At 38.0% G+C, this 24,193-nt stretch overlaps 1 protein-coding gene and 1 long non-coding RNA gene across 3 annotated transcripts in view; one reads left to right on the forward strand and one right to left on the reverse strand.

Moving 5' to 3' along the window:
* The window catches only part of Cd28 (CD28 molecule), a 115,380-nt gene that overhangs the window by 6,717 nt on the left and 84,470 nt on the right, over positions 1-24,193 (forward strand). Inside the window, exons 2-4 of one of the 2 annotated variants that reach the window (XM_042666981.1) lie at positions 12,453-12,809; positions 15,184-15,305; positions 21,548-23,827. In XM_042666981.1, the coding sequence (XP_042522915.1) occupies positions 12,453-12,809; positions 15,184-15,305; positions 21,548-21,676 (608 nt within the window). In that variant the 3' untranslated portion in view covers positions 21,677-23,827. Of the gene's footprint in view, positions 1-12,452; positions 12,810-15,183; positions 15,306-21,547; positions 23,828-24,193 lie in introns of those variants that run through there. The other variant, XM_042666982.1, reaches the window with a different exon arrangement.
* LOC122096429 lies at positions 1,752-23,332 on the reverse strand. The gene is made up of 3 exons (XR_006145298.1): positions 23,253-23,332; positions 2,368-2,377; positions 1,752-1,766 (listed from the first exon to the last, which is right to left on the reverse strand). It is a non-coding gene; the product is annotated as an uncharacterized LOC122096429 (long non-coding RNA).

Raw genomic sequence — 24,193 nt, forward strand, 5'->3', positions numbered from 1 at the left:
TCTCAAATGTTTACCACGGCACTTTGTATTGTAGACGTTAGTAAATGTTCACAACTGAAAACTTAATAATGGTTGGCATGTGGGAGGAGTCAACTGTTAGTTAAGTGTGTGTGTGTGTTTGTGTGTGCATGAGCGTGCGCGCACTTGTATAGCATCCCAGGGCTTGAGGAATAGAAGACTGTTAGAAGAGAATGGAGGAGAGGGAAGAGGAAAAAAGGATGGGTCAATTTTCTCAAGAAGATAAAGGAGGGATATGTTGGGTAAAGCTTGGGTAGATGAATCATTTCATGTTGATAAGCTTGAGATTTGTTTAACAGAATGGAAAGACGTGTTGGACCAGGGGCATGGCTGAAGGATTTCTTGCCTGAAGGATTTCTAGGCCACACAAGTTCAATCCCGAGTACCACCAATAAACAAAAACAGAACAAAAAGCACACAAAAACAAAAAAACCCCAACCAATCAAACAAACAAACCTTGCTTTTTTTTTTTAATTTAATTTAATTTTATTTGTGAACATACTGTACAGAGGGGTTACAATTACATGGGCAGGATAATGCGTACATTTCTTACCAAGCATTGCAGCCACAAACCTTGCTTTGTTAAATCTATGTTTATTTGTATTTAATTCTATCAGAATAGGTCCTAGTGTTTAATTGATGGCCACGGGCCAGTGAGATCATACATAGCTTGAATTCAAAGATTTACCTCAGATGTCCTTTAAATTCTTGCCTGATCACTCACACATAATGCATGATATGGCTGGACTTGGCCTAGGCTTGTGACTGTGATGACAAGATCACAGTGTTCAAACCAGCCCTGCTTAGCATCCTCAAAGCAAAGCTCCAGTTTCCAGTCAGGGATGTTGATCTCAGCATCTCCCCGTGGTCTTTTGGAAAAAGGTTATGGAGAAGACTGCATCTGCTTCCTACCCAAACTTGAAGCTAAACCAAGGCTTTCCCCAGGTAGGGAACTAGGAGTAGAAGTTTTATAATCTGTCACATTGTGACATTACTTTTTGGGGTCTGTTTCTTTAATGTATGAAGAGATTGGACTAGAGGACATCTCAGGCCTAGTTTTTTGTTTGTTTGTTTGTTTTTGTTTTGCTTAAAAACACTTTAGTAGAATTTTGAAATGGCAGCCGTGTGTGTGTGTGTGTGTGTGTGTGTGTGTGTGTGTGTGTGTGTGTGTGTGTGTGTGTGTGTGTAAACTTGGTTCTCATGAGGCAGCTCATTTACTCTATTCTTTTGTGGATGTTCTTAGATTTTGCTAGAACCAAAAGAAGAAATTGTAAGCCAGGTATCTGAAATCCTTTGAGATGATGGATAACCAGGATCTTAGATGCTAATGTGCTTAGAAGAAAAGTATAGACATGAGAAATGTATTTTTGTCTTTTTTTTAAAAACAGAGTTATTTTGAATGAGGTACCTAAGATTGGCTACTAGATTAAATTGTATATTTAGAAAACAGTATAATAATAGAAGAGATCCCTTTATATCTATGAGTTTTCCTTTTAATCTATTACCGTATTTCTGTAATACACCTATTTTAAAAGCCATAGAACCTCTGGTTATCTACTGTGGACTACAGACAATTTTTTAGGATGATAAAATTTGATTTTGAAGAGTGGTTCAGTGGCTTTTGGTGTTGTACCACTTTTATTTAAGTTTATTTGCCATATTTTCTCATCGATGTCCATCTAGCAAAGGAATATTGTAGGTCTGTGAATAGTGGGGGGCTGGGTGATACTGCACCCAAATTTATGTGGCTATATGTTTAGGAGCTTCTTTTGTTCTAAAGTGTTTACACTCTGAATTTGTGGCAGTATCTCTTGGATTATGGTGCAGGCAGTGGATTTTTTTTAATGGTTTGAATATTAACTTTTATTCTAATAGATGGCTCCTCAATGTATATTTCTGTCTCTGACTAGCTTCCTTAAACTTCAGTCTTATATTTCTCACTTCTTTCCTCTAGGAGGCTTTATCTACTCTTTAAATGTCACAAATCCAAAACTATACCCAACAGCTTTATTTTCCCCATACATATTTCTTCTCTTACCTCATTTAGTCAATGGTGTGTCCACACTTGTCCTCACCCAACCCATGAATCCACATCAGTTTCCATTCTTACTAGCAGTCTGCATAGCAGACAGCAAGGCCTTGTCGCATCTTTGTCTGCTGCCATTCAGGCCTTGTGAGCTCACATGGATGGTATAACAACAGCTTCCTGATTGGTCTCTTCTTTGTCCCTGACCTTGCTCTAATCCAATGCCTTCCTTACTGCTGTGCTAACAATCCCCAGGACCATTCTCAACTTACCAGACTCATCCCATCTGGAAACAAAGGCCTTTTCTGGTGACTGTCAATTACCTCTATAAAGCTCATGCACTATCTATGGCTTTGCAGTAGTATACCGAGCTAAGAGGGAGCCCTCTTAGGATTTCTTCTACATCTTTACATCTCCCAAGAAACGCTACATTCGATTCCAATATTTATTTGTTGAGTGAATGAATGAATGAAAGACTGTCATAGCAGAAGTCAGAATTCCAAAGAAAAAGTATCATATATATATATATATATATATACGTATATATATATATACATATATATATACACGTGTATATATATATATATATATATATATATTTTTTTTTTTTTTTGCAAAAAAAGTATTCATTGGGGCTGGGAAGGTGGCTCAGTGGTAGAGTGTTTGCTTTGCATGCGTGAGGCCCTGGGTTCAATTCCTCAGCACCACATAAGCAGAAAAAGCCGGAAGTGGTGCTGTTGCTCAAGTGGTAGAGCCCTAGCCTTGAACTGAAGACCTGAGGGACAGCTCCCGGGCCCAGAGTTCAGCCCCACCACTGACAAAAAAAAATAGTATTCATTGATCGTTTTGATAATTTTTTCCTTATCAAAAATGAGTGTCTTAGGTCTCAGTACTCAGACTTTTTACTAGTGAACTCTTTGACTTCTGGGTTACTTTCTGATATTGCATAGCACAATGAGATTTGAAAGGAACAAGGACAAGTATCCTCTACATTGTCGTGACTGTCTATATAAGAGATATAGCTTAGGATCAGAGTGTGGCTTAGATTACTGCTGCCCCAAAGCAACTTGTGCTTATAAAGTTATTTATCAGGCTTCTATTGCTATTCTTATTGTGACATGTAATCATTTGTCCTTGTTCGTATTAAAGTTTCCTTAAATGTTGTTTAAAATTTGTATGTTCTGTTGGCATCCCTGATAAATGTACTTGATTAGCTGATAGTTGTGACATACACCATCTTGGAGAGAGCTGTTTGGGCTGGTTTTCTCAACAGAAGTCATGCTTCAGTCTCCTCTACACACTTGTCTGGTTCTGGCAACTTCATTATCTTTTCACCTCTTCAGAGCTAAACGTGGTTATAACCTTGATGCTACAGGCCATACGTCGTCATCCATTCCCCCCTGAATTTTTGCTATTTATTATTATATTTTATGTTGGTACTGGGGTTTGAACTAAGGGCCTTGTGCTCTTGCTCTCATATTATTATTATTTTTTATCACAGCTGGCATTCTACCACTCAAACCATGCATGCTTTTTTGCTAGTTAATTGGAGAGAGTCTTGTGGGCTTTTCTGACTGGGCTGGCTTTGCACTCAGCCTCCTGGGTAGCTAGGATGACAAGCGTTAGCCACCAGTGTCCTGCTGAGGTACTGCTATCGCTACACCTTTGTCAACCATCTTTTGTAAATAAGCCAGTCTATGAATAAACCATTTGAGGTATCATATATTTTATATTGAAATCTTGAATGGGACAACATAGATATGTGTATGTTATGCTTGTTTGATGGTATGTTTTGAAAGATTTTTCTTAAATCATCATTCCTTATGAACATGGAGATAGAATACCAGGCAACAGAAAAGGAGATGAGATGACCACAGTGTTGTTGAAACCGTAACTTGATTTGTTTTGTTTTCATTTCACATGAATTTCGGAATCTGGGCATTGAACATTTGATGGAACATTAGTAGCTTTATTGTCTTAGTAGTTCAAAGAGGGTAGTGAAAGGTGCTATAGTTTGAGGAATGTCTGTATTCTTTCTGATATCTGGAGGAGGCCAAGCTAGCAAGAGTTACCAGAGCCACAGACCATTGAGTCCGTTTTTTCACTCAAGAGAGCATTTTGTCTTATAGGTTCCAGAGCAAACACTGGATTAGCTTTTGGGGGAAGCCTGCCTGTTACAGCATCTGAAAAGGAATAAGTGGTCAGATGGCTATGTTCTGAAAGGCACCTTAGACCAAAACAGGAAATGTACTCAGAGGAGAATTACAGAAATGTAAGCAGTTCTGTGGTCAGAGGGAGATGTACTGTGCCAGGGAAACCAGTATCACCCTTACAATTGGCACACGAACTTCATAGGACAACACAGTTGAAAATAGTAAGCTTTCAATTTCTTTGATTCCTTCTGCACATGTGAAATTCTGTTCAGTCAGATTTTTTTTAAAGGAAATAACATAAGCTTAGATCTTATAGCCTGATTTTGTTTTTCAGCTGCAAAAGAAACTCTTGACTGTGATGTTCATAAATGGAGCCTAATAAAGTTCTTAAAGGTTCTGGAAGAAAATCAATTGCTCATTAAGCAGGTGTTACATCCTCCTAATTGCTTCCCCAGCTTCTCAAGGCATACTTCAGTCTTGAGGGCTGCTTTCTTGCTTTATTCTGGTTCACCAGCTTCTACTCATCATTTTATTTGTCGATGGTGCTTATGATACAGAAAAGGAAAGATACAGTACTATACATTTTTTAAACTTAATTTTGATTTTATTATGAGGGTGATGTACAGAGGGGTTACAGTTACATAAGTAAGGTAATGAGTATATTTTTTGTCAAACATTGTTATTCCCTCCCTCGTTGTCTCCCACTTTCTCTTTTCCCTGACTCCCCTCCCCCTCAAGATGTAAAGTTCATTTACAATACACAGGGTACCAAAATAAAAAACAGTGACAACAGAGGCTAAACCAAAGGAAATAAAAAATGAAAGAGAGAGAATAGCTTTACACAGTACATTAAAAAACAAAACAAAACAAAAACAACCCTCTTGTTTCCATATCTTGGAGTTCATTTCGATTAGCATCATTTTACATGGTTATATGTATATAGCTACTGAGCTATTATGATCCTTTGCCAGGACTATCCTAGACATATACTAATATTACAAATGAGGGAAACCATGGAGCCTGCGTTTCTCTGGGTCTGGCTTACTCCATTTAATTTGATTTTTCCAAGTCTTTCCATTTCCTTACAAATGGGGCAATGCCATTCTTTCTGATGGAAGCATTGAGTTCCATTGTGTAGAATACTATACATTTAAACATAATAAACAAATGCATTTCACAGAAGCCCTGAAGTAAAACTCTGTCCAAGGAGAGTAAAAGTAGAAAGTGACCAATATCCCTTTTGTATTCTTGGACAAACTGAACAGAAGAGCTGCAATGGTATCACTACTGTTTGTGCATCAGAAATAATTTGTAAGAAGTGTTTCGTAAAACAGAATTGTCTGTAGGTATTATCTGTGATCCATCCATGACCTTTAGGAAGGCTTTCAAATTGTTAGCAACACGTTTTGTATATAGTTGTCCACCTGCCTTTTGGGGAATGAATTTCAAGGCCCTCCTTGGATGCCTGAAACTTTGGATCGCATCAAACTCTCAATGCCTTTCTGTCTGAACTAAGCATGCATCATGCACCATAGCTATAATGGTCTCAGTTTGAGGAGCAACAACAAAACAAGCCAGAATTTCTTTTTCCTTCTTTACAGTTTCATGGGAGGAAGTTCCACTCTTAGCACATGTCTTAGCACTCAACATATTTTTTTTCCATTTCTTATTGAGATTTTTGCACTTTCCACTGAAAGGAAGAACTCTATAACTCTAGCTTTATCTTGGCATATCCAAGGTTATTTGGACACAATAAAATACCTCAGTGGTTGATCTGATGGCCTAAGAATAGCTATGTGACTGTCAGAGTTAGCCTACATACACTATAGACCTGTGGAGAAAGGGAGGAATCAGTCTGTTTGAGACAAACAGGAAATCTCCTTGTGCTACTTATATGGTACATTATTTAAAACTACAAATTGTTTATTTCTGGAGCTTTTGGATTGTGGTTAACTGTGGTTAACTAAAACTGTAGAAAGCAAAATCTCAGATAACGTAGAACTACTTAATATTAGGTACGAAAAGTTTGAAACGTACTTTCTTTAAGTATGAAATCAATGCAGTCTTACTGAATGAAGAAAGATGTTTTCCTTTTCATTCATGGTTTAAAATATTATTCCTAGATGTCTATATACATTACATCTTACCTCTTTGGTTATTTGTGTGAGTTGGTCCAACAAAGTTGTTTACTTGTTTTCAGTTGTAAAAGAAGGCATTAGCTTAGAACGTTTCCTTTCTATTATTTTTTGCAGGTGGGACTGCCTTAAAATGGTGGAGAAAAATGAAATTCATCTTGATCCAGTTCTCTTTTCATGCCATTTACCCCTTACTCAATTGTATTCTCTCTCACTCCCTCTTAGACTCCATCATCTAATCCAGATTTTATAGGGTCTAGAACCAATCACTGAAATTATGTTGAAATTTTGATGCAACAAGGCAGAGGGTAAAGAACAACAAACTAGAAACTATCATGGAGGCCTGAGCTCAAATCCCAGGGGTCACTTATTTGTCCTGAAATGTTGGGCAACTCATTTGACATCTCCTCATCTATAAAATGAGCATAAGGATACATGTCTTATCACTTTACCTCACTGGTTAATACAGACTGCAGATGAGATAAACTCATGAACTTGAAGCTGATGTGTATTTGAGGCTTCCTCCTTGGAAATCTGTGCACTACCTAAACTGATGGGAAATATCCTGTTAATATCCTCCTTCTTTGATGTCAGGAGACACACCTTAGAGGTCCTCTCCACTTAGGCAGAGGATTGACCTGTTTACTAAATGTGGAAATTGACCTACTTACAAAGGTGAAAAGGCAGGTGGCTGGTTTTTTTTTTTTAATCACCAACCTCCCCGCTACTCCTCTCATGGAAACACAAGTCACTTTTCAGTCTTCTAGACATTGGTTATATCAGAGGATTCACATGCTATCTGTGGGAAATCTTTTAGCTCTGTTACCTTGCTCATAAGCAGCAGATAAGTACCATTGCACCTCAAATCTCACTCTTTATGTTGGCCTGTTGTCAAGCAGGAGTTGTGAGGGAATGAGGTTTGAGGTTACTGCTTCCTGTCTCCACACCTATAGCTAGTGTAGCTGCTGGGAAAGGCTTTGAAAAGCAAAGCACTAAATTCATCATCAAAACAACTTATCAATTCAGTTAAATAAATGTCCATCAAGCTACTCTTCGAAAAGACAATTAATAGGTTAACAATATTTCTCTTTTAACTAGTAGGTTCGACCTAAGGAGACCTTGCCTAAATGCTTACAAGAAGGAAAATCAAATATTTGCAGAGAAAGAGCAGTTCTGTCAAAACCAAATAGTCTATGAAACATGCTTATTGCATGCTTTATTGCAAAATAAGTCCCTAAATTATTGAAGTACTATGGATTTGTAGAAACGTCAAGAACCAAATACATATCTAGACCAACTGTTAGTTGATATTTCAATTATCAGTTACTTTGATTTCTACCTTAAACATTCTAGTCCTACAGAGTAAGGGGTGCATTGTTTTACATGTGATCTCTTTTAAGAGAAAAATAGGAATCAAAATGATTATGTATACTTGAAGTAATAATGATCACACATATTCAATGTTACTTAAAGTAGTTGTTATCTTTGTTTACCACCAAAGTAAATTTCTTTCATTTAATGCCTCTAAATAGTTATATATGGATATAACTATTTAGAAAAACAAGAAGTTTGTTGTATATTGTGGTGAATCCTATAATCCTGGCATTCAGGAGGTAGAGGCAGGAGGGCCGAACGTTCAAGGTCAAACTGAACTACATAGTTAACATATTGGCATCAAGCAAGCAAACTATTTCAAATACAGTACCTATGTTTAAGGGTCAGTGAATTTAAGTATTAGCATTAACATAGAGGAGAGAGGATAAACACTGACAGATACAGCTACCGATAGGAATGATGAAGCTGGATTACCATCTTCCTCTCAATAATTACTTAAGGAGATCCTGTTACTCTTACAGTATTCTCTTAAGAAGAGAATAGGCTTATAGAAAACTCACATGAGTGAGAAAAAGAAAACCAAATCAAAACATGAAATGAGATGTTCCAAAGACAGAAGCTGACCAAGTGGAAAATACGTGACATAGACAGTAGTATCTTGAGAGTTAGGAAGGAGACGGTAGGCCATGGAGGTAGTGAATCAAGTGTGGGAGTGGGAATGTTTGCGTGTGTCTGGGGATATTGATTTAGATGGTCTGGCTCATTAAAATTTTAGTTTAAGAAAATGGAGTTGGAAAATCTTATGGATGCCTATGAACTTGAGAATAAGAGGTCAGGCTTCATATATTAGGTTTATGTTTCATAAACGTGACTGCAATTTAGAATTCCATGGGAAACATTAGGAATACTGATGCCAAGCTGGGTACCAGCGGCTCAGGCCTGTAAACCTAGCTACTCAGAAGGCTGAGATCTGAGGTTGGAGGTTTGAAGCCAGCCTGGGATGGACAGTCTATGTCCATCTCCCACTAACCAGCAAAAAGCCAGAAGTAGAAGTGTGACTCAAGTGTGGCTGGCAAAGTGCCAACCTTGAATGAGAAAACCACATGAGAGTACGAAATTCTGAGTTCAAGCCTCACGACTGGCACAAAATAAAAAGGAAGGAAGGAAAGAAGGAAGGAAGGGAGGGAGGGAGGGAAGGAGGGAGGGAGGGAGGGAGGGAGGGAGGCAGGCAGGCAGGCAGGCAGGCAGGCAGGCAGACAGGCTGATGCTTCAATCTTATACCCAGAGATTCTGATTTAACTTTCCTGGCAATCAAGGTTTTAAAAGTTTTTAAGTGATTCTAATAGGTGGTCAGGTTGAGACCTCTGTTTGGCCAATTTGGTTTCAGCATCAATTGAATATTAGAATCCACAGGAGAAATGTTTGAGACAAAGCCAAAAACAACACAGAAAATAGTTTCAAACCAAATGGACTTGGTTAAGAGAACTGATTTAAAAATGTAAAAGTGCTAGTCATACAGCAGCAAAAACACAGTTCAGTTCACAAATGGAGAAATGATTACAGTACCCATTTCTTTGGAAAGGGTTCACAAATAGCATCATTCATCATTACAGAGATGCAAATCAAGCCATGGAGAGATAACACTTGATACACATGAATGTGGCTTTGAGAAAAGAGAGACAATAAGAAGTGTTGGTAAGAAAGTAGAGAAAATGGAACCTGTGTATAGGGCTGATGGGAATGTGACATGGAAATGGAACAGTTGTTTGGGCAAACATTCCTGCAAGTCCTCCAAAAACTGAACACAAAATTATCATATGACTCAGCAATTCCACTACTGGTGTATATCTAAGAGACAACACACACACACACACACACACACACACACACACACACACACACAACACAAATGTTCAGAGTGGCCTTATTTGAAGTAAGGAGATTAGGTCTGGCATGTGCCATATTGGCCACATGGTCTAGCATCTTGTCTTCATGCTGGGGGAAGAAAACCCCCTGCCCATCACCTGCCTCCCAGGTGATGGGCATGTCCAGACCTCTGGAGGCAGGGGCAGACACTTGGCTGATAGGTTACTGAATCTGTCAGTCCAGTGCCTGGGACTGGGAATTTCCTGAGGATCAGGCCCCTGCGTTGACCTATTTAGGCCTGGACCAGTCTAGCCAAGAGGTAACGCCACGCGTGTCTCTGAGATCGTGTCCTGTGTCCTGTCTCCTGGCTCATCTCCAGTCATCATGGTGTCCCAATAAAGGTCTCGTTGGAGCGGAATTGGCTTATTGGTATTTTTTGTTATTTCCTTCCTCTTTAGTATGTTTCCTAGCTGTGTTATGTGTATTTGCATGCTGCAGGCCTTTGTAACATGGGCGACCTGCAGCCTGTTAACTGTATAATAAAGACTCTAATATTCTATATTTTAAAATGTGGCTTCTGGGATGATTCACCTTACAACATATTAACAATAACCTAAAAGTGATTAATGGAAATCCAAAATGTGGTATATTCAGATAGTGGAATTTTGTTTGGCCATAAGAAGCAATAGAGTTCTGACACATATTATACATATTACACATATTACACATAAACCTTGAAAACATTATGCTAAGTGAAAGAAACTAGGTATAAAAAGCTTCGTATTGTATGATTCTATTGATATCAATTGTCTTCAGTAGGAAAACACACAGATATAGAATAGCTCAATTGAGAAGAATGCACAGAAAGGAGATTACTTGCTTCCCAAAGTTAAAAAAGAGAGGAATAGAGATGACTTAATGAATTGGAAATTCCCTTGGGGGGAAATGAAAATGTCTTGGAATCACATTGCGGTGATCCACTCACAATTTTGTGAATAGACTATTTAAAAAACAACAACCATTGAACTGAACACTCATTTACAGCACATCACCACCACCATCCTTACTTGTACTAATTAAATCAGAATTTATGGGAATGGGAGAATGTGGACATGTTTTCTCTCTAAAATTTCTAATGTTTATATATATGTGTATATATATATATATATATACACATATATATAAACTACTATTGTACATCATGACACAAACCTAGAAATTGAGTTTTATGCCTTGTATTCAAGCAAAATAAAACTTCAGAGTACATGAATTTAAACTCAGGTTGAATGGGGATAGAGGAGAGAATGGCAAGAGGTGGCACTGTTCAAGATGCATTAAACATATAAATTAGCATGCTGAATAGAAACCCCTTTGTATGACTATTTAAAAATAATTAAAAATGAATTTAAAGCAAATAAACCTAGGTTAAATTATAAATTTCATTTTAACAGATTCTGATTCTATTTGACCTTTCAAGTGTGAATGTGGGTGTTACTTAAAGTAATCTTTTTTTGAAAAAGATGAAAAGATGATTACTAGCAATCTCCCAAAACAATAGCAAGAATGTTTCTGTTTGTATTGAAATTTAAATTGAAAACAAAAATGCTATTAGTTTACTTCTGAAAAGTTGAGGTCAAAACCCCTGTGAGTCCTTTGGCTGCAAAGTTGACTCTCACTGATTCTTCTAAGTGTTTCTTAGGTGGTGTGGGTGACTTGTGTCTTTAGCTCTGTTTTTGCTCATTATTTCCTTAGTGACTTTAGACAAGCTGATGTTTAGGCCTCTGAAGTCATTTTTTAAAAGAAGGATATGTTGTCATGTGGTAGCAATGGGGATAAACAGAGAAACAATGTCAACATGTTCTTTATAGAATTGATAACATAGCTGTACTTCCTTTGCTTTAAAAGAAGACACTGATGTGTTGCTCTCTTATCTCAATAGCATGAAGATAGAAGATGATCTAGATACAATAGCTCTTGTTGAACGCTTTATCCTCTGAGACTTATCCTACTCTTGGAATGTCCAATGATCAAAGTCAGAAAGTTCCAAAACTTTTAAATGCATTCATAAAATCCAGTCTTACAAGTTAAAAACAAAAATTTTTGTACATTAGTGTCAGACTTCCAAGGATATCACTTAATCAGGAATTCAGCCCAGTGTGTGATGAACATTTTAGGAATCTCAATACAGATTCAAAAACTCCCTGTGTATGGCTGTGGTACTCATTGTAAGAAAAAAAAAAAAAAGCAGAAAGGTCAACCCAACAGATCAACAGGCTTTATTTGGCCTGAAAACCTGGGAAGGGCCACCAAGTCTTCTTCAGCCTGGTTGAAGAGGTGCATCCCCTTTAAAACGAGGGTCTCTGTTATTAGGCAGAAAAAGTGAAGTCAGGTGGGGCAGATGGAAGTGGGGTGAGATGGAGGTGAGGTGGGAGAGCAATCTTATTTTAACTGAGGAGTTTCAAGTTCTCAACAGCTTCTGTGTCCACCAGGGGCATCAGTGCCAGATGTGGCCTTGGTCTCAGGCTCTCTTCCAAGACCTCTTGGTGCCTTTGTTTAGGGGCAAGGAGAGGGGAAATGGTTCAGTGGTGTTGGCAGCCAGGACAGTTCTAAGATACAGCTGTCAGGGGGAAAGGTGAGTGCTTTCGATTCATTTTCCATCACTTACTGCCAACAGAAGCCCTCATTTTACCTTCCAGGTAGAACATGCTCCTTGGGCCATTTAAAGGAAGATGAATACATTACCAAAATGTGAACTTTTAAAACTGGGTACAACATATCACTCCAAGAGATAGTGTAACTTTATCTGCCAAGAGAAAGCCTTTGCTGGGAGATCTATTTCTTTGATTAATTAATCCATTTAATTTCAAGGAAAGAACATTTTTATATTCTGGTTCTAAATACATGATTTTTTTCCTCTAGAAAATAAGATTTTGGTGAAGCAGTCACCCTTGCTTGTGGTAGATGACAATGAGGTCAACCTGAGCTGCAAGTATACCTACAATCTCTTCTCAAAGGAGTTCCGGGCATCCTTGTATAAGGGGCTGGACAACGCTGTGGAAGTCTGTGTTGTGAATGGCAATTTTTCCCATCAGCTTCAGTTTCACTCAAATACTGGGTTCAACTGTGATGGGAATTTAAGCAATGAAACAGTGACTTTCTACCTCCGGAATTTATATGTTAACCAAACAGATATTTACTTCTGCAAGATTGAAGTCATGTATCCTCCTCCTTACCTCGACAACGAGAGGAGCAATGGGACCATTATCCACATTAAAGGTAATATGTGAATGTAATATGTAAAGGTAATATGTGAAGCCTACCCTTGTACCATCCTGAAGTCCTGCCCCTGTTCCACTCTGGAGTCCTGCAAACTAGGTGATGGTGGTAGAAATGAGGTAGAATAGTCCCAAACGGGATCAATGCTAATAAAGATCAATCATGTTCTTTTTTTTTGTAATTTTTTTTTTTTAACTTTAGAAAAGATTGAATTTGGGCTGGGAAGGTGGTTCAGTGGTAGAGTGCTTGCCTTGCATGCATGAGGCCTTGGGTTCGATTCCTCAACACCCCATAAGCAGAAAAAGCTGGAAGTGGCACTATGGCTCCAAGTGGTAGAGCGCTAGCCTTGAACTGAAGAGCTGAGGAACAGCACCCAGGCCCAGAGTTCAGGCCCCACTACTGACCAAAAAAAAATAAAAGAAAAGATTGAGTTTTTTTGTCCATAACTTTACTTTCCTTCATTGACATTGATTGGTAGATGGGAGATGACATTATGGTCAATAGGAAAGATCCCATAAAATATTCTAAATTTGAGAGGGTCATGGGGGGTAGGGGGTAAAGTACAATATAAACCTAGGTGTCTTTGAGGAAGCAACTGAGTGGCATGGGTCAGGACTCAGGAAGAATGGGTTCTGTTTCAAAGGAACTGTCTTTTTGTGCTGCATGGTCTTTCTCTGTTCAGTGCTTTTCCATTTCTCCAAACACACAAAGAATGATGGACTAGGACAGGAGATACGATGTAAAATTTGATAACAATCAACTTTGTTATTTGGGGTACACTGCTGGACAATGCTTCGTGTCATCAAGTGCAGTATTATTAGACAATACTAATGAGTCAGAGGAAATAAGTCCACTGAGCTTATATTGAGGTTAAATTCTCTGAAAACATTGGGGAGAAAAATTATAAGATTCTCAAGCTCAGAAAAATACAATTTATTTATCAATACAGAAACATAAAAGAGGTCTTCAGAGAGATACTTAGTTACACTTTGTGGCTACACAATAGCTTTCCTTTTCTATAGAATGTTAAGCAAGAAGATAAATGCTCAGTTTTATATTTAATACTGGCATAATTTCTATAAATGCTTGTTCTCCTATCCTGAAACAGAGATCTACTGGAGAAAAATCAAATACTGAATAAGGAATGAACCATTCATGGAATATGTCAGAATAATTTTGTGTTTTGGCAAAATAGAGCCAATTAATGTGAGAATGTTACTGAATCTCATTTAAATTTCTAATATCCATAATGCCCAAGCAGAGACAGACACAGTGAGTCATGTCTATAATTCCAGCTACTCAGTCAGCAGAGATCAAGAGGACTGAAGCTTAAGGTAAACCAGGCACAAAGTTAGTGAGACCAATCCCCATATCAACAAACAAGCTAAGCATGATGGTACATGTCTGTAATACCAGCTACACGGAGACATAGGTAGGAAAATTTTAGCCCAAGGCTAGGAAAAAAAGTGTGAGACCATATCTAAAAAAATCACTAAAGCAAAAAAGATTGAGTGTGATTCAAAAGGTAAAGGTTTTCCTAGAGAACATAAGGTCCTCAGTTCAATTCCTAGGACTGACAAAACAAACAAAAAGGAATCTATACCTAATAATCTTGATTTAAAAAGAACATTTTAAAAGCTAAGAATTTTGCCCATATAAATGCTATAATCCTTTGTACAACTACTTATATCCTAATATATACTAATATATATAATATACTTTTATATATATAGGCACATATAAACAAACTTCCTCCAATAATTTAATGTGTAATCAGGATTAAAAATGCTCAGAATAGCCTGGTGCCGGTGGCTCATGCCTGTAATCCTAGCTACTTTGGAGGCTGAGAGCTGAAGATCTCAGATCTCAAAGCCAGCCTGGGTATTGATAAATCTGTGCTATTCTTACCTCCAGTTAACTACCCAAAAAAGCCAGAAGTGGAGCTGTTGCTCAAGCGGTAGAGTATTAGCCTTGAGCAACAAAGCTCAGATAGTGCTCAGGCCCTGAATTCAAGTCCCAGAACTGGCACATCCCCACAAAAATGACATGTATGCTCTGATTACTAGTTCACTACTCTGACTGCCATACTATGCTGCTTTTCCTAAGGCTTGAAAACATGTGTATCATTTTACTTACTTCAAAAAGACAGTTTAGGTCTAGATGATTAGGCAGCTAATGGGAGAGTGGACTCCACAAAGTTAGGTAAATGCAGGTCTGCAAGTAGTAGTTTTCTAACTTTTCTTGAAAACTGAGCTAGTCCATTTAGGAGTAGTTACTAATAGTTTCATGTCTTCCATGTTTTTCTCTGGGTGTTAGTGAAGTGAACTTAACTGTCATTTCCATGTTGTTAGATCCATTCTGTTCTGTTTTCCAGAGAAACATCATTGTCCTGATCCCCAGCCTTCTGAGCCTAAACCCTTTTGGGTATTGGTGGTGGTTGATGGAATCCTGGCTTTCTACAGCTTTCTAGTAACTGTGGCCCTTTGTGTTTTCTGGGTAAGAGAAGCAACACAGCTTTTATGTAATTTTTCCACTGCACATACAATCTGAACATATCAAGAAGCTATTCTATTTACTATAGCTTTGATGGGTGTGAGAGACAGCCCTGGATTCAGTCATGTTTTTGGATTATCTGTTCCTTCTCCTCCTCCTCCTCCGCCTCCTCCTCCTTCCTCCTCCTGTTCATCATTATCTTTGTCTTCTTTTTTAATATATATATATATATATATATTATTGTAAAGATACTGTACAGAGGGGTTACAGTTACATGAGTAAGATAATGAGTACAATTCCTATTGAGCATTGTTACCCCCTCCTTTGTTTCCCCCCTATCATCCCTCCCCCAACCCCATGCCTGAAGTTGTAAAGTTTGTTTTCAACATAGTGTCTTGTACATCTCATTGTTACAATGGGTCAACCTGTTCTTCATCTCGTTTTCCTTTTTGACCTGCCTCCACCTCCACCACCTCTTCCTTCTCCTCCTCTTCCTCCTCATTATACAAGAGGCTTTCAGTCTTAGATCATCTTAGTCCTTTTGACCTCTTACTAACATTTGCTTCTTCATTATTCCCTACAAGTTACCTGTAGTTCAGAAGACCCTTGGGGGAAAGCAGGGAACAAAAAGACTTCTTGTCCCTGGGAATTCTATTTGTTTTTTACATTACAATTTACTCCAGATGTTTGGTGAATGATTCAGTGGTAAAAACAACAACTTTTATTCCTTTATACATTTACGACCTTTAGCATAGATTTATAATGAATATTTTATACATCTGTCCTTTAATATAGAAAACAGAAGAGTTACAGAAGAGAGTAATAATGCTACTTTAAAGCTTTAGCTAGGTGCTTACCTTTCTCAGTGATATTTATTCTGTATGGTGCTTTCAGTTTCCATCTTGTGTGTTTCCCTGAAAAACGAAATGAGAAGCATTTCTTGGAAGGATTGTCCTCCAAACTCCCTGAGACTTTGCATGTCATAAGTTTTCCTTTGCTTTTAAAGGGTACTTTTGTTATTTAAAATTGCTGGCTTATAGGATTATTTTTCTTTCAACAATTTGAAAGTAGTGTTTTTGTTAGTACAAAAAGTCAAATTTTTATACTGGTAGCATCTTGGGAATTTTCTCAATTTGCCCTCTACAATTTGCCCAATTTTTATGGGGAGAGGGGACTTTAATACAACAAGATTGCCCAAATTCTGCCTCTGATGTTAGTTGAAAAGTTTCATCTTTCTGGATCTTGAGTGGGTCTTCATTCTAGGTCTCTTCCAGATTTGTGGTAGCTGTTAATGATTTTAGAATTTTTAGCGTTCTTAGTTGGTATTTTTTTTCCTTCTAATCCTGGCCATTGACTTCTTATGCCTGTTTCTAGTCCTCACATTGAGAATCTCAACTTCTTAATCTAATGACCAGATGTCATGGCCCCTTGGGAGCCATATGGTGATCTGGGAAAGGCTGGCCTAAATCTAAGAAATTTACTAGCTTTATGAAAGTAGTTTGGGAACTGCTTTAACTTTCAGTGGCCAAATGAGTTCTTTCCATCATTTAGAAATTATGGTAAATATGTGTTCAAATATTAGTTTTTAAAATGAGGTGCTAATTTCCTGAGTGACTACAGTCCCACCAAATAAAACAAACACAGCTTCTCACTTTTAATGAATTTAAGCAATTAACTTTCAAATCAACATACATCATAGATGTATGAGTTTTTCTTTGGCATCCTATTAATTGCTAATCAAGTTCATCTTGTTTATCTCAAAACAAACTTACTTTGGTTTTATTCTATCTCCCAGACTCCTCTTGAGTTAGGCAGTGTCAGTGACATGTCATCTGTAAACTCTTGTAGTTAAATCGGATTATCTAATAAGAATACCCTTTAAGTGCACCTCAAAAATAGGTCTGTGTATTTTCTAACTAATGAGTACAAATAGCAATATGTCTACACTTCACAGTATGATGTATCATTTTTATCTTGGGCCATCATTTCCTGCTGCTGTTATTTAAACAACAAGCACCTTGATGAGCTAGGCATCTAGGCCATGAGGGATCTCTAGGGTTTAGCCACTTCCTGGGAAATTTACTGGGCTCCTATTTTTGGCTAGTCTATAGCTTGCTTGGTGAAAGTTGCTATTTTCTGTTACTTCCTGAGGGCCCATGATATGCTACTGTAGGCTGTTCTAGGCTGAGTGGGTTTCTGGGAACAGCTGCAGATTCTATCTCAGTTCTTGACCTGAGGTTGACATTTGAGTAAATAAAAACCTCTTGGTCAGGCTATCATGGACAAGCACCTGCTATTCTCACTCACTGTTCACTTAGCTGAGTAATAATCCATTCCATGTAGCCTTTTAAAATCATGATCTTCAAAGGAACTTTTAAAACCATGCTCTTCTCTGCTGCATGGGAAAAGCAATGTGGGAAATGTGGACAGTGTATGGTCAGGTACTATTGCCTTTAAATCCAGTACATTCTTGAAGACCATTTCCTTTCTGCTTTTTTTGAGGGGTGGGAAAAGGGTTGGGGTTTGAATTCAGGGCCTCACATTTGCTAGGCTGGCACTCTCTACTACTTGGGCGATAATCTCAAGCCTTGGTTTTAGCTGGTTATTTTGGAGATGGAGTCTCACAGACTTTTCTGCTGTGGCTGGCTTCAAACCATGATCCTCCAGATCTCAGTCTCTTGAGTAGCTAGGATGACTGATGTGAGCCATGGGTGCCAGACTTATTGTTGTTGTTGTTTTTTAAATGCATTGACTTGTGTATGCTCTGTGTGTTCCTGTTAACTCCCAGGAAACAAGCGAATAAGGCAGAGTAGTAGCAAGGGCAAAGGAGGAGTGTCCCTGGGGGGACAGAGGGCACCGACACACAGGCCCATAGTGGGGTACTCTGGGCACAGGTATCTGCATATGTTGGATGCACATTGCCACTGTGAGTTATGGGTACTATTCCCAGTCATGTTATTTCTATCCTAATGTTATTTTCATTCTAACGTTGCATTTAGACTGGATAGTAGTAACCAAATTTACTTAATGATAATACTGGGAGGATAAGATGTGAGCTGATTGCAGATTTTCATCATCTTTGTGTGTAACATGGGGTACCTCAGCGAAAAGACATCCTTATTACTGGGACCTCCTTGTGAACTATAATTTCATCCTTGTCCAGAGACCAGAATTGTTAGTTGGGGATTTGGCAAAGGGCTTCTCTAGGGTTAGAGTAAGTGCTAAAAATGATTCCTGGGCTATCAGTAGCAGCATTTACACCCTATTTGGGGCAAGCATTTCATTGGCTTAACATTGCTCTCATGTAACTTGATGCCCAAGACAGTCCTAGACTTTTATTTATAGAAAGGATGTAGAATCAAGCTATTTGAAGAGCAGTATCACAGGCTTGGCTCTCACATGTTCTTCCATCTGAACAAATTTTCCAATTATATTTGCTATCTTTTCTTCTTTGGACCAGGTAGAAAGGCTAGCTAGCATCTCATGGACCAAAGCTGAATTTATACCCTTTGCTTTCAAATTTACTTCTATTATTGTGCATTATACCTTTGTGTGGAACACTTTGTCTTCTAGTTACCTAGGCTCAAACTATCAAACATCTTTTAGTCTAAGAAGGAGCCAGGCAGCCTAGCAATATGTGTTCCAATTTGGTGACATATTTTATATTCATTGTTTTCCTGTCATCCCATTATTTTTTATGGTCATATTATTTAGATGAGGATTTTCTAATCTTGATACCATTGATGATTTGGGTTAGGTAATTTGTTGTTGTAGGACTTGCCCTGTGCATAGTAGTTTGCTTAATAGCATTTCTGGCTACTACTCTGTACATGCTAGTGACATCCCTTCCTGTTCTGACACTTACAAATGTCTTTGCAATGCTTGATAAGAAATGTACTCGTTATCTTGCCCATGTGATTGTATTGCTCTGTACGGTATTCTCACAATAAAAAAAAAATAAAAAAAGAAATGTCTTTGGACCTTGCCAACTGTCCTTTGGGACAAAGGGGTAAGAGAAATTGAGATGTCACGGTTAAGGCTTAGGAGGTCTGACTTGGGCAACTATATCTATGGAGTGTCATTTTTTTGATATGAGGAACACAAGGAAGAAATCAATTTTAGGAGAAGACCTTGACCTTTGTTTTGGACCTGTTAGATATAGCATACTTTAGAAATCTAGTCCATACATAAACATTCAGATGAGTAGGTGGTAATTGAACCTGAGAATGTGAATGAGGATTGTCTAGGGAGAGAGGACAAAATGACTAGATGAGAAGAAATTCTAATATTGAATGGCTGGAGAAGGATGAGCCCACAAGAGCCAGAAAAGGAGACACAGAGGATGAAACTGGGATGTCACAGAAGGCAAAGAAGAGTATTAAAAATAATAATAAAAGGAACAAGCCTGGCACTGGTGGCTCACTCCTGTAATCCTAGCTACTCAAGAGGCTGAGATCTGAGGATTGAAGTTCCAAGCCAGCCCAGGCAGGAAAGTCTGTGAGACTCTTATCTCCAATTTACCACCTGAAAACTGGAAGTGGCGCTGTGGCTCAAGTGGTATAGCACTCACCTTGAGCTGAAGAGCTGAGGGACCAGGCCCAGAGTTCAAGCCCCACGACTGACCAAAAAAAAAAAAAAAAAAAAAAAGGAGCAAGTAATCAGTAACAGCTTTCCTTGGTATCATAACTGGGATTGGTTCTTCAAGCACCAAAAAATTGAGAGACACTCAAATATCTTCTATAAAATGCATAAACTTTACATCATCTCTAGATTACTTATCCTACTTAATACGCTATGTATATAGCATATATATACTATATATGTATATACATACTATATATACTATATATGTATAGCATATATATATGCTATGTAGGCAGTTCTATTGTTCAAGGAACAATGACAAGAATATCATTTTGAGTATTTTCTCTGTGTTATTAATTGAGTCTATAGATAAAGAGCCTATGATATGGATGACTAGCTATGTAGAATGGTGGTGAGAGTTCAAGAAAATATGGCTGAAAACTTGTTAGTAGTTTTCAAATCTTATACTCTTTTGACAAGGAAGGTGTGAAGGCTCAGATAGGAGTGCATGGAAATGAGGCCAGGGCTAAAGTCACTCATTCTTTTAGTTTGATGTCAGTTATGTCCAGTGTGTCTACTCATGCATTAGGCCTCTGTGCCTAGAAATAAACGTTGTTTTCCATGGCAGAGAATTCTAAATCCAGATATTCAGGTAAATTTCTACTTTTAGAAATTTTATGGATGTTTTATCACAAACAAATCTTGTCATTCCATTGATCCAGAAATGATACTCTTAGCTCACAGTCATAGCCTCCAGTCAAAAGCTTTGCCATGATTCATGGTGTGCTTAACCCTTGATCCACATTCATCTTGACTTTTAATTCCTACTCTGGATAGAAATTTAGTTTGAAGCCGGGTGCTGGTGGCTCACGCCTGTAATCCTAGCTACTCAGGAGGCTGAGATCTGAGGATCGCGGTTCAAAGCCAGCCGGGGCAGGAGAGACCGTGAGACTCCTATCTCCAATAAACCACCAGAGAACCAGAAGTGGCGCTGTAGCTCAAGTGGTAGAGTGCTCGCCTTGAGCTGAAGAGCTGAGGGACAGCGCCCAGGCCCAGAGTTCAAGCCCCATGACCGACAAAAAAAAAATAAAAATAAAAAAAAATAGAAATTTAGTTTGAAATAATGGTGGATACATTATTGTCTCTGTAGAACTCTGTACACACAAGGAAATAGATGTAGCTAGTTGTCTAGTACTGTAATTTGATTTGATTTGATTTAATTTGACTCCACTGTTGTGAAATTATGATTATTCCAGACTCTGGAGGAGTTGAGGGTTTTTTTCTAATTAATTGTAAAAAAAATGTTATATAAATGACTAATGTAAGGAAACTGTAATGTGAACACTTAACCAATTTTGAACAGCAAGGGCTTTCAAATAGTATTTAAATACCAATAGATACACTTTTGCAATTCAGATCAAATGATGCACAGAGATACATTTTGTTTTCTAAAATATTTCTTTTGGTTTAGCTTTCACCAGTTAATGTAGAAGAACTAATAGGTTTGAATAGTCTTTATCCAAGTGCATAGTACTTCAGAAATGCTAGTCATCTGGGTCATCAGGAAGTTGATATCCTGAATAGATGTGCCCAAGTCTTAGAACTTCTCCTTAGAATATCTTCTTAATGTCCTTCCATGTTGACCTTTCTCTTTTCTGCAGATGAATAGTAAAACCAAAAGGCTCCTTCAGAGTGACTACATGAACATGACTCCCCGAAGGCCTGGGCCCACCCGCAGGCACTACCAGCCCTACGCTCCAACAAGAGACTTTGCAGCATACCGCCCCTGACAGGGCTGCCTATCCAGAAGCCAGTTGGCTGGCGCCCCTCCAACTACTCAACACCACTGCTCTGGATAGGAAAGCAACACCTCATTTTCAGCCAGCCACCTTGTTAGGCCACCAAGCCAATTGTTCTTGAACATCTGGGCTATATTTTAAGATCATCTTGACACTGCAATGAAGTTAAGTTCCTGTGACAGGCTCAGTCTTGCTTTGTTAAGACCCCAATTCAAGCTTATCATATATTTATTGACTTGATCAAGAACTTAGAGAAGTCAACAAAAAGTGAGTGGATTCTCTCAGCTTTGAATTCTGCTCCTAGACTGCTGGGTGAGACAAGTTCCTTCCACGTTTGTTTTCCCATCTCAGTCCAGCCAGGTATGATATTCAAAGATATTTTAGATGGAGAAGAAAGCTAAGAAAATAATTTCCTTTGGTTAAATAGGTATTTAGGGTAGGTTAAACTGAGGGAGAAGGTAGTGTCACTAAATAGTTTTAAACTGTTAAAACACTTTCCTCCTTATGAAATGAGCCACTTGGTTGTTATATAATGCTATTTTCCTGTTAAAACGATGTGGACTTTAATGAATTCTGACCATGTCAGTTTAAGTCACAGAATTCCCTCAAAACATAAGTAGACTTGCTTTCTTCATTCCCAGTGATAAGAATTTTAATGTTCACAGTATGACTTCAAAAGAATGGAAGAATCCTCCCACACAAAGAAGAATGTGTCCAAAAATAAGGTCACATTATGTCAAAATGATTTGAATACTGTGATGGATTATTTGTTCAGCAGCACATTCTAGCCAAGCTGCTGTGTTTCAACTTTGTACGGTTGCTCTCTTTGTGTGGAAATCGGAAGTGAGATGCATAGAACACCCATAAGGGAAGGGATGGTATTGTGAAAGGGGAGGTTAGTGTCTGTTAAGGTACAAGGGATGAGTTCCAAGAAATTTCTTCTGAAAAAGGGATTGAAGCAATTCTTGCCATGTGCTAATGTCTGCATTGAGTGGACACTTTTCCAGAAGGCACCAAATAGAAGAATCCTTGGTGTAAGAGTTCCTTTATAGAAACTTTCAGCACTCCAGAATTCTGTGGGTTCAGTTACCCAGGTACCCAGGAGAAACATTGGCATGGAGTATGACTCTTGAAACAATGTCAAAATGCTCTTAAAAGATCTGATCTTGGAATGACTATGGATATTTTTCTGCTTCCAGTTTGGGTCAACTGAAATATACCTAAGCATCCTGAAGACTAGCTCTACTGCCTCCATTATCATTTGTTCAGTACTTTGTACTATAGGAGCCTATGTTTTAGAGGTAGAGAGAAGTGTTTCAAATCTCATCACTATTTGAATGGCCTCAGGCAAGTCACTGGTCACCTACCACTAAGACTCTTCAATTGTAAAATGGACATAATGATCACAAATATCTATCTGTCCTTGTATTATAATCTCCATGAGGGCATGGCTACTGTCATGACAGTCAAGGCATACTGTCAAGATACCATCCTAGTCTTTATTCTTGAGTATAATATTTTCACTTATTATCATATAGGTAAATTACATGTAGAAATTAAATGGGACAATGAGAACATCAAAATCCTCAATTTTTCTATTTCTTGAACTATTGTATCTTGTAATGAAATGTAAGGCATTTTCCCCACTTTGTATATAAAGAAGTCTTAATTATGTTTTAGTGTGGGAAGGAGAGGAGCCTTAGGAATCTTATGCTTCTGACAGGAAATATTGTACTCTGATTTTTAAAAATCTCTTCTGTTTTTTGTATTTAATTAATCCAGAGAAGGTCAAGTTCACCAGTAGTTGTTTGATGGACTGCTATTTTACATGTGTACTTGTGTCTAAGGCCAACCTCTTGGCACACAGAATTCTTCAATCCAAGTTATCTGATTATATTTTTTAAATTGATAGAGCTGGAGAATTTGTAGAAAGGGCAGTAGCAAAAAAATAAACACTTTTTTGTGAACATGGAAAGATTTGATCTTTGGCAATAAGTGGTTTTGTTTTCTAACTGGAAATGTAGGTTTACTAAAGATGAATCACACTTGAGATTTTTCTTACTCATGCTGAACAGAACCAAACCAAAGTCATGTTATGTAGGGAAGTCCATTTTCACTATTAGTGTGAACCTAGAAAAAGTTGAAAAACAGTGGTTGGAGTAATGCTTTTTGCAGTTTCAGATATGATAATTGTGAAAAAAACAGCATCATTTGCTATTATTACTGTAAGAGTTTATAATTCATGATATTTCTGTATTTTTAATTTGGGAGCTGAGTATGTAAATTTGGAGGCTGAGCATGTAAACCTCTAAAGACAAAGTATCCATTTACATCTTCTGCACCTAGTGCTAAAATTACCACACTATCATATACTTGTTTTTAATTTTGTGTTTAAATATTGTCTTCAGGGCATGTATCCTTTCTAGCTTACCAATACCTCCATTTAGGCCAGACTTTCATATGTTAATTTCACTTCAAGCAAGGTATACTGTTGGTTTATTGGCTTAG

Source organism: Dipodomys spectabilis, unplaced genomic scaffold (genome assembly GCF_019054845.1).
Source record: "Dipodomys spectabilis isolate Male_0828 unplaced genomic scaffold, ASM1905484v1 ptg000373l, whole genome shotgun sequence".
Lineage (NCBI taxonomy): Eukaryota > Metazoa > Chordata > Mammalia > Rodentia > Heteromyidae > Dipodomys > Dipodomys spectabilis.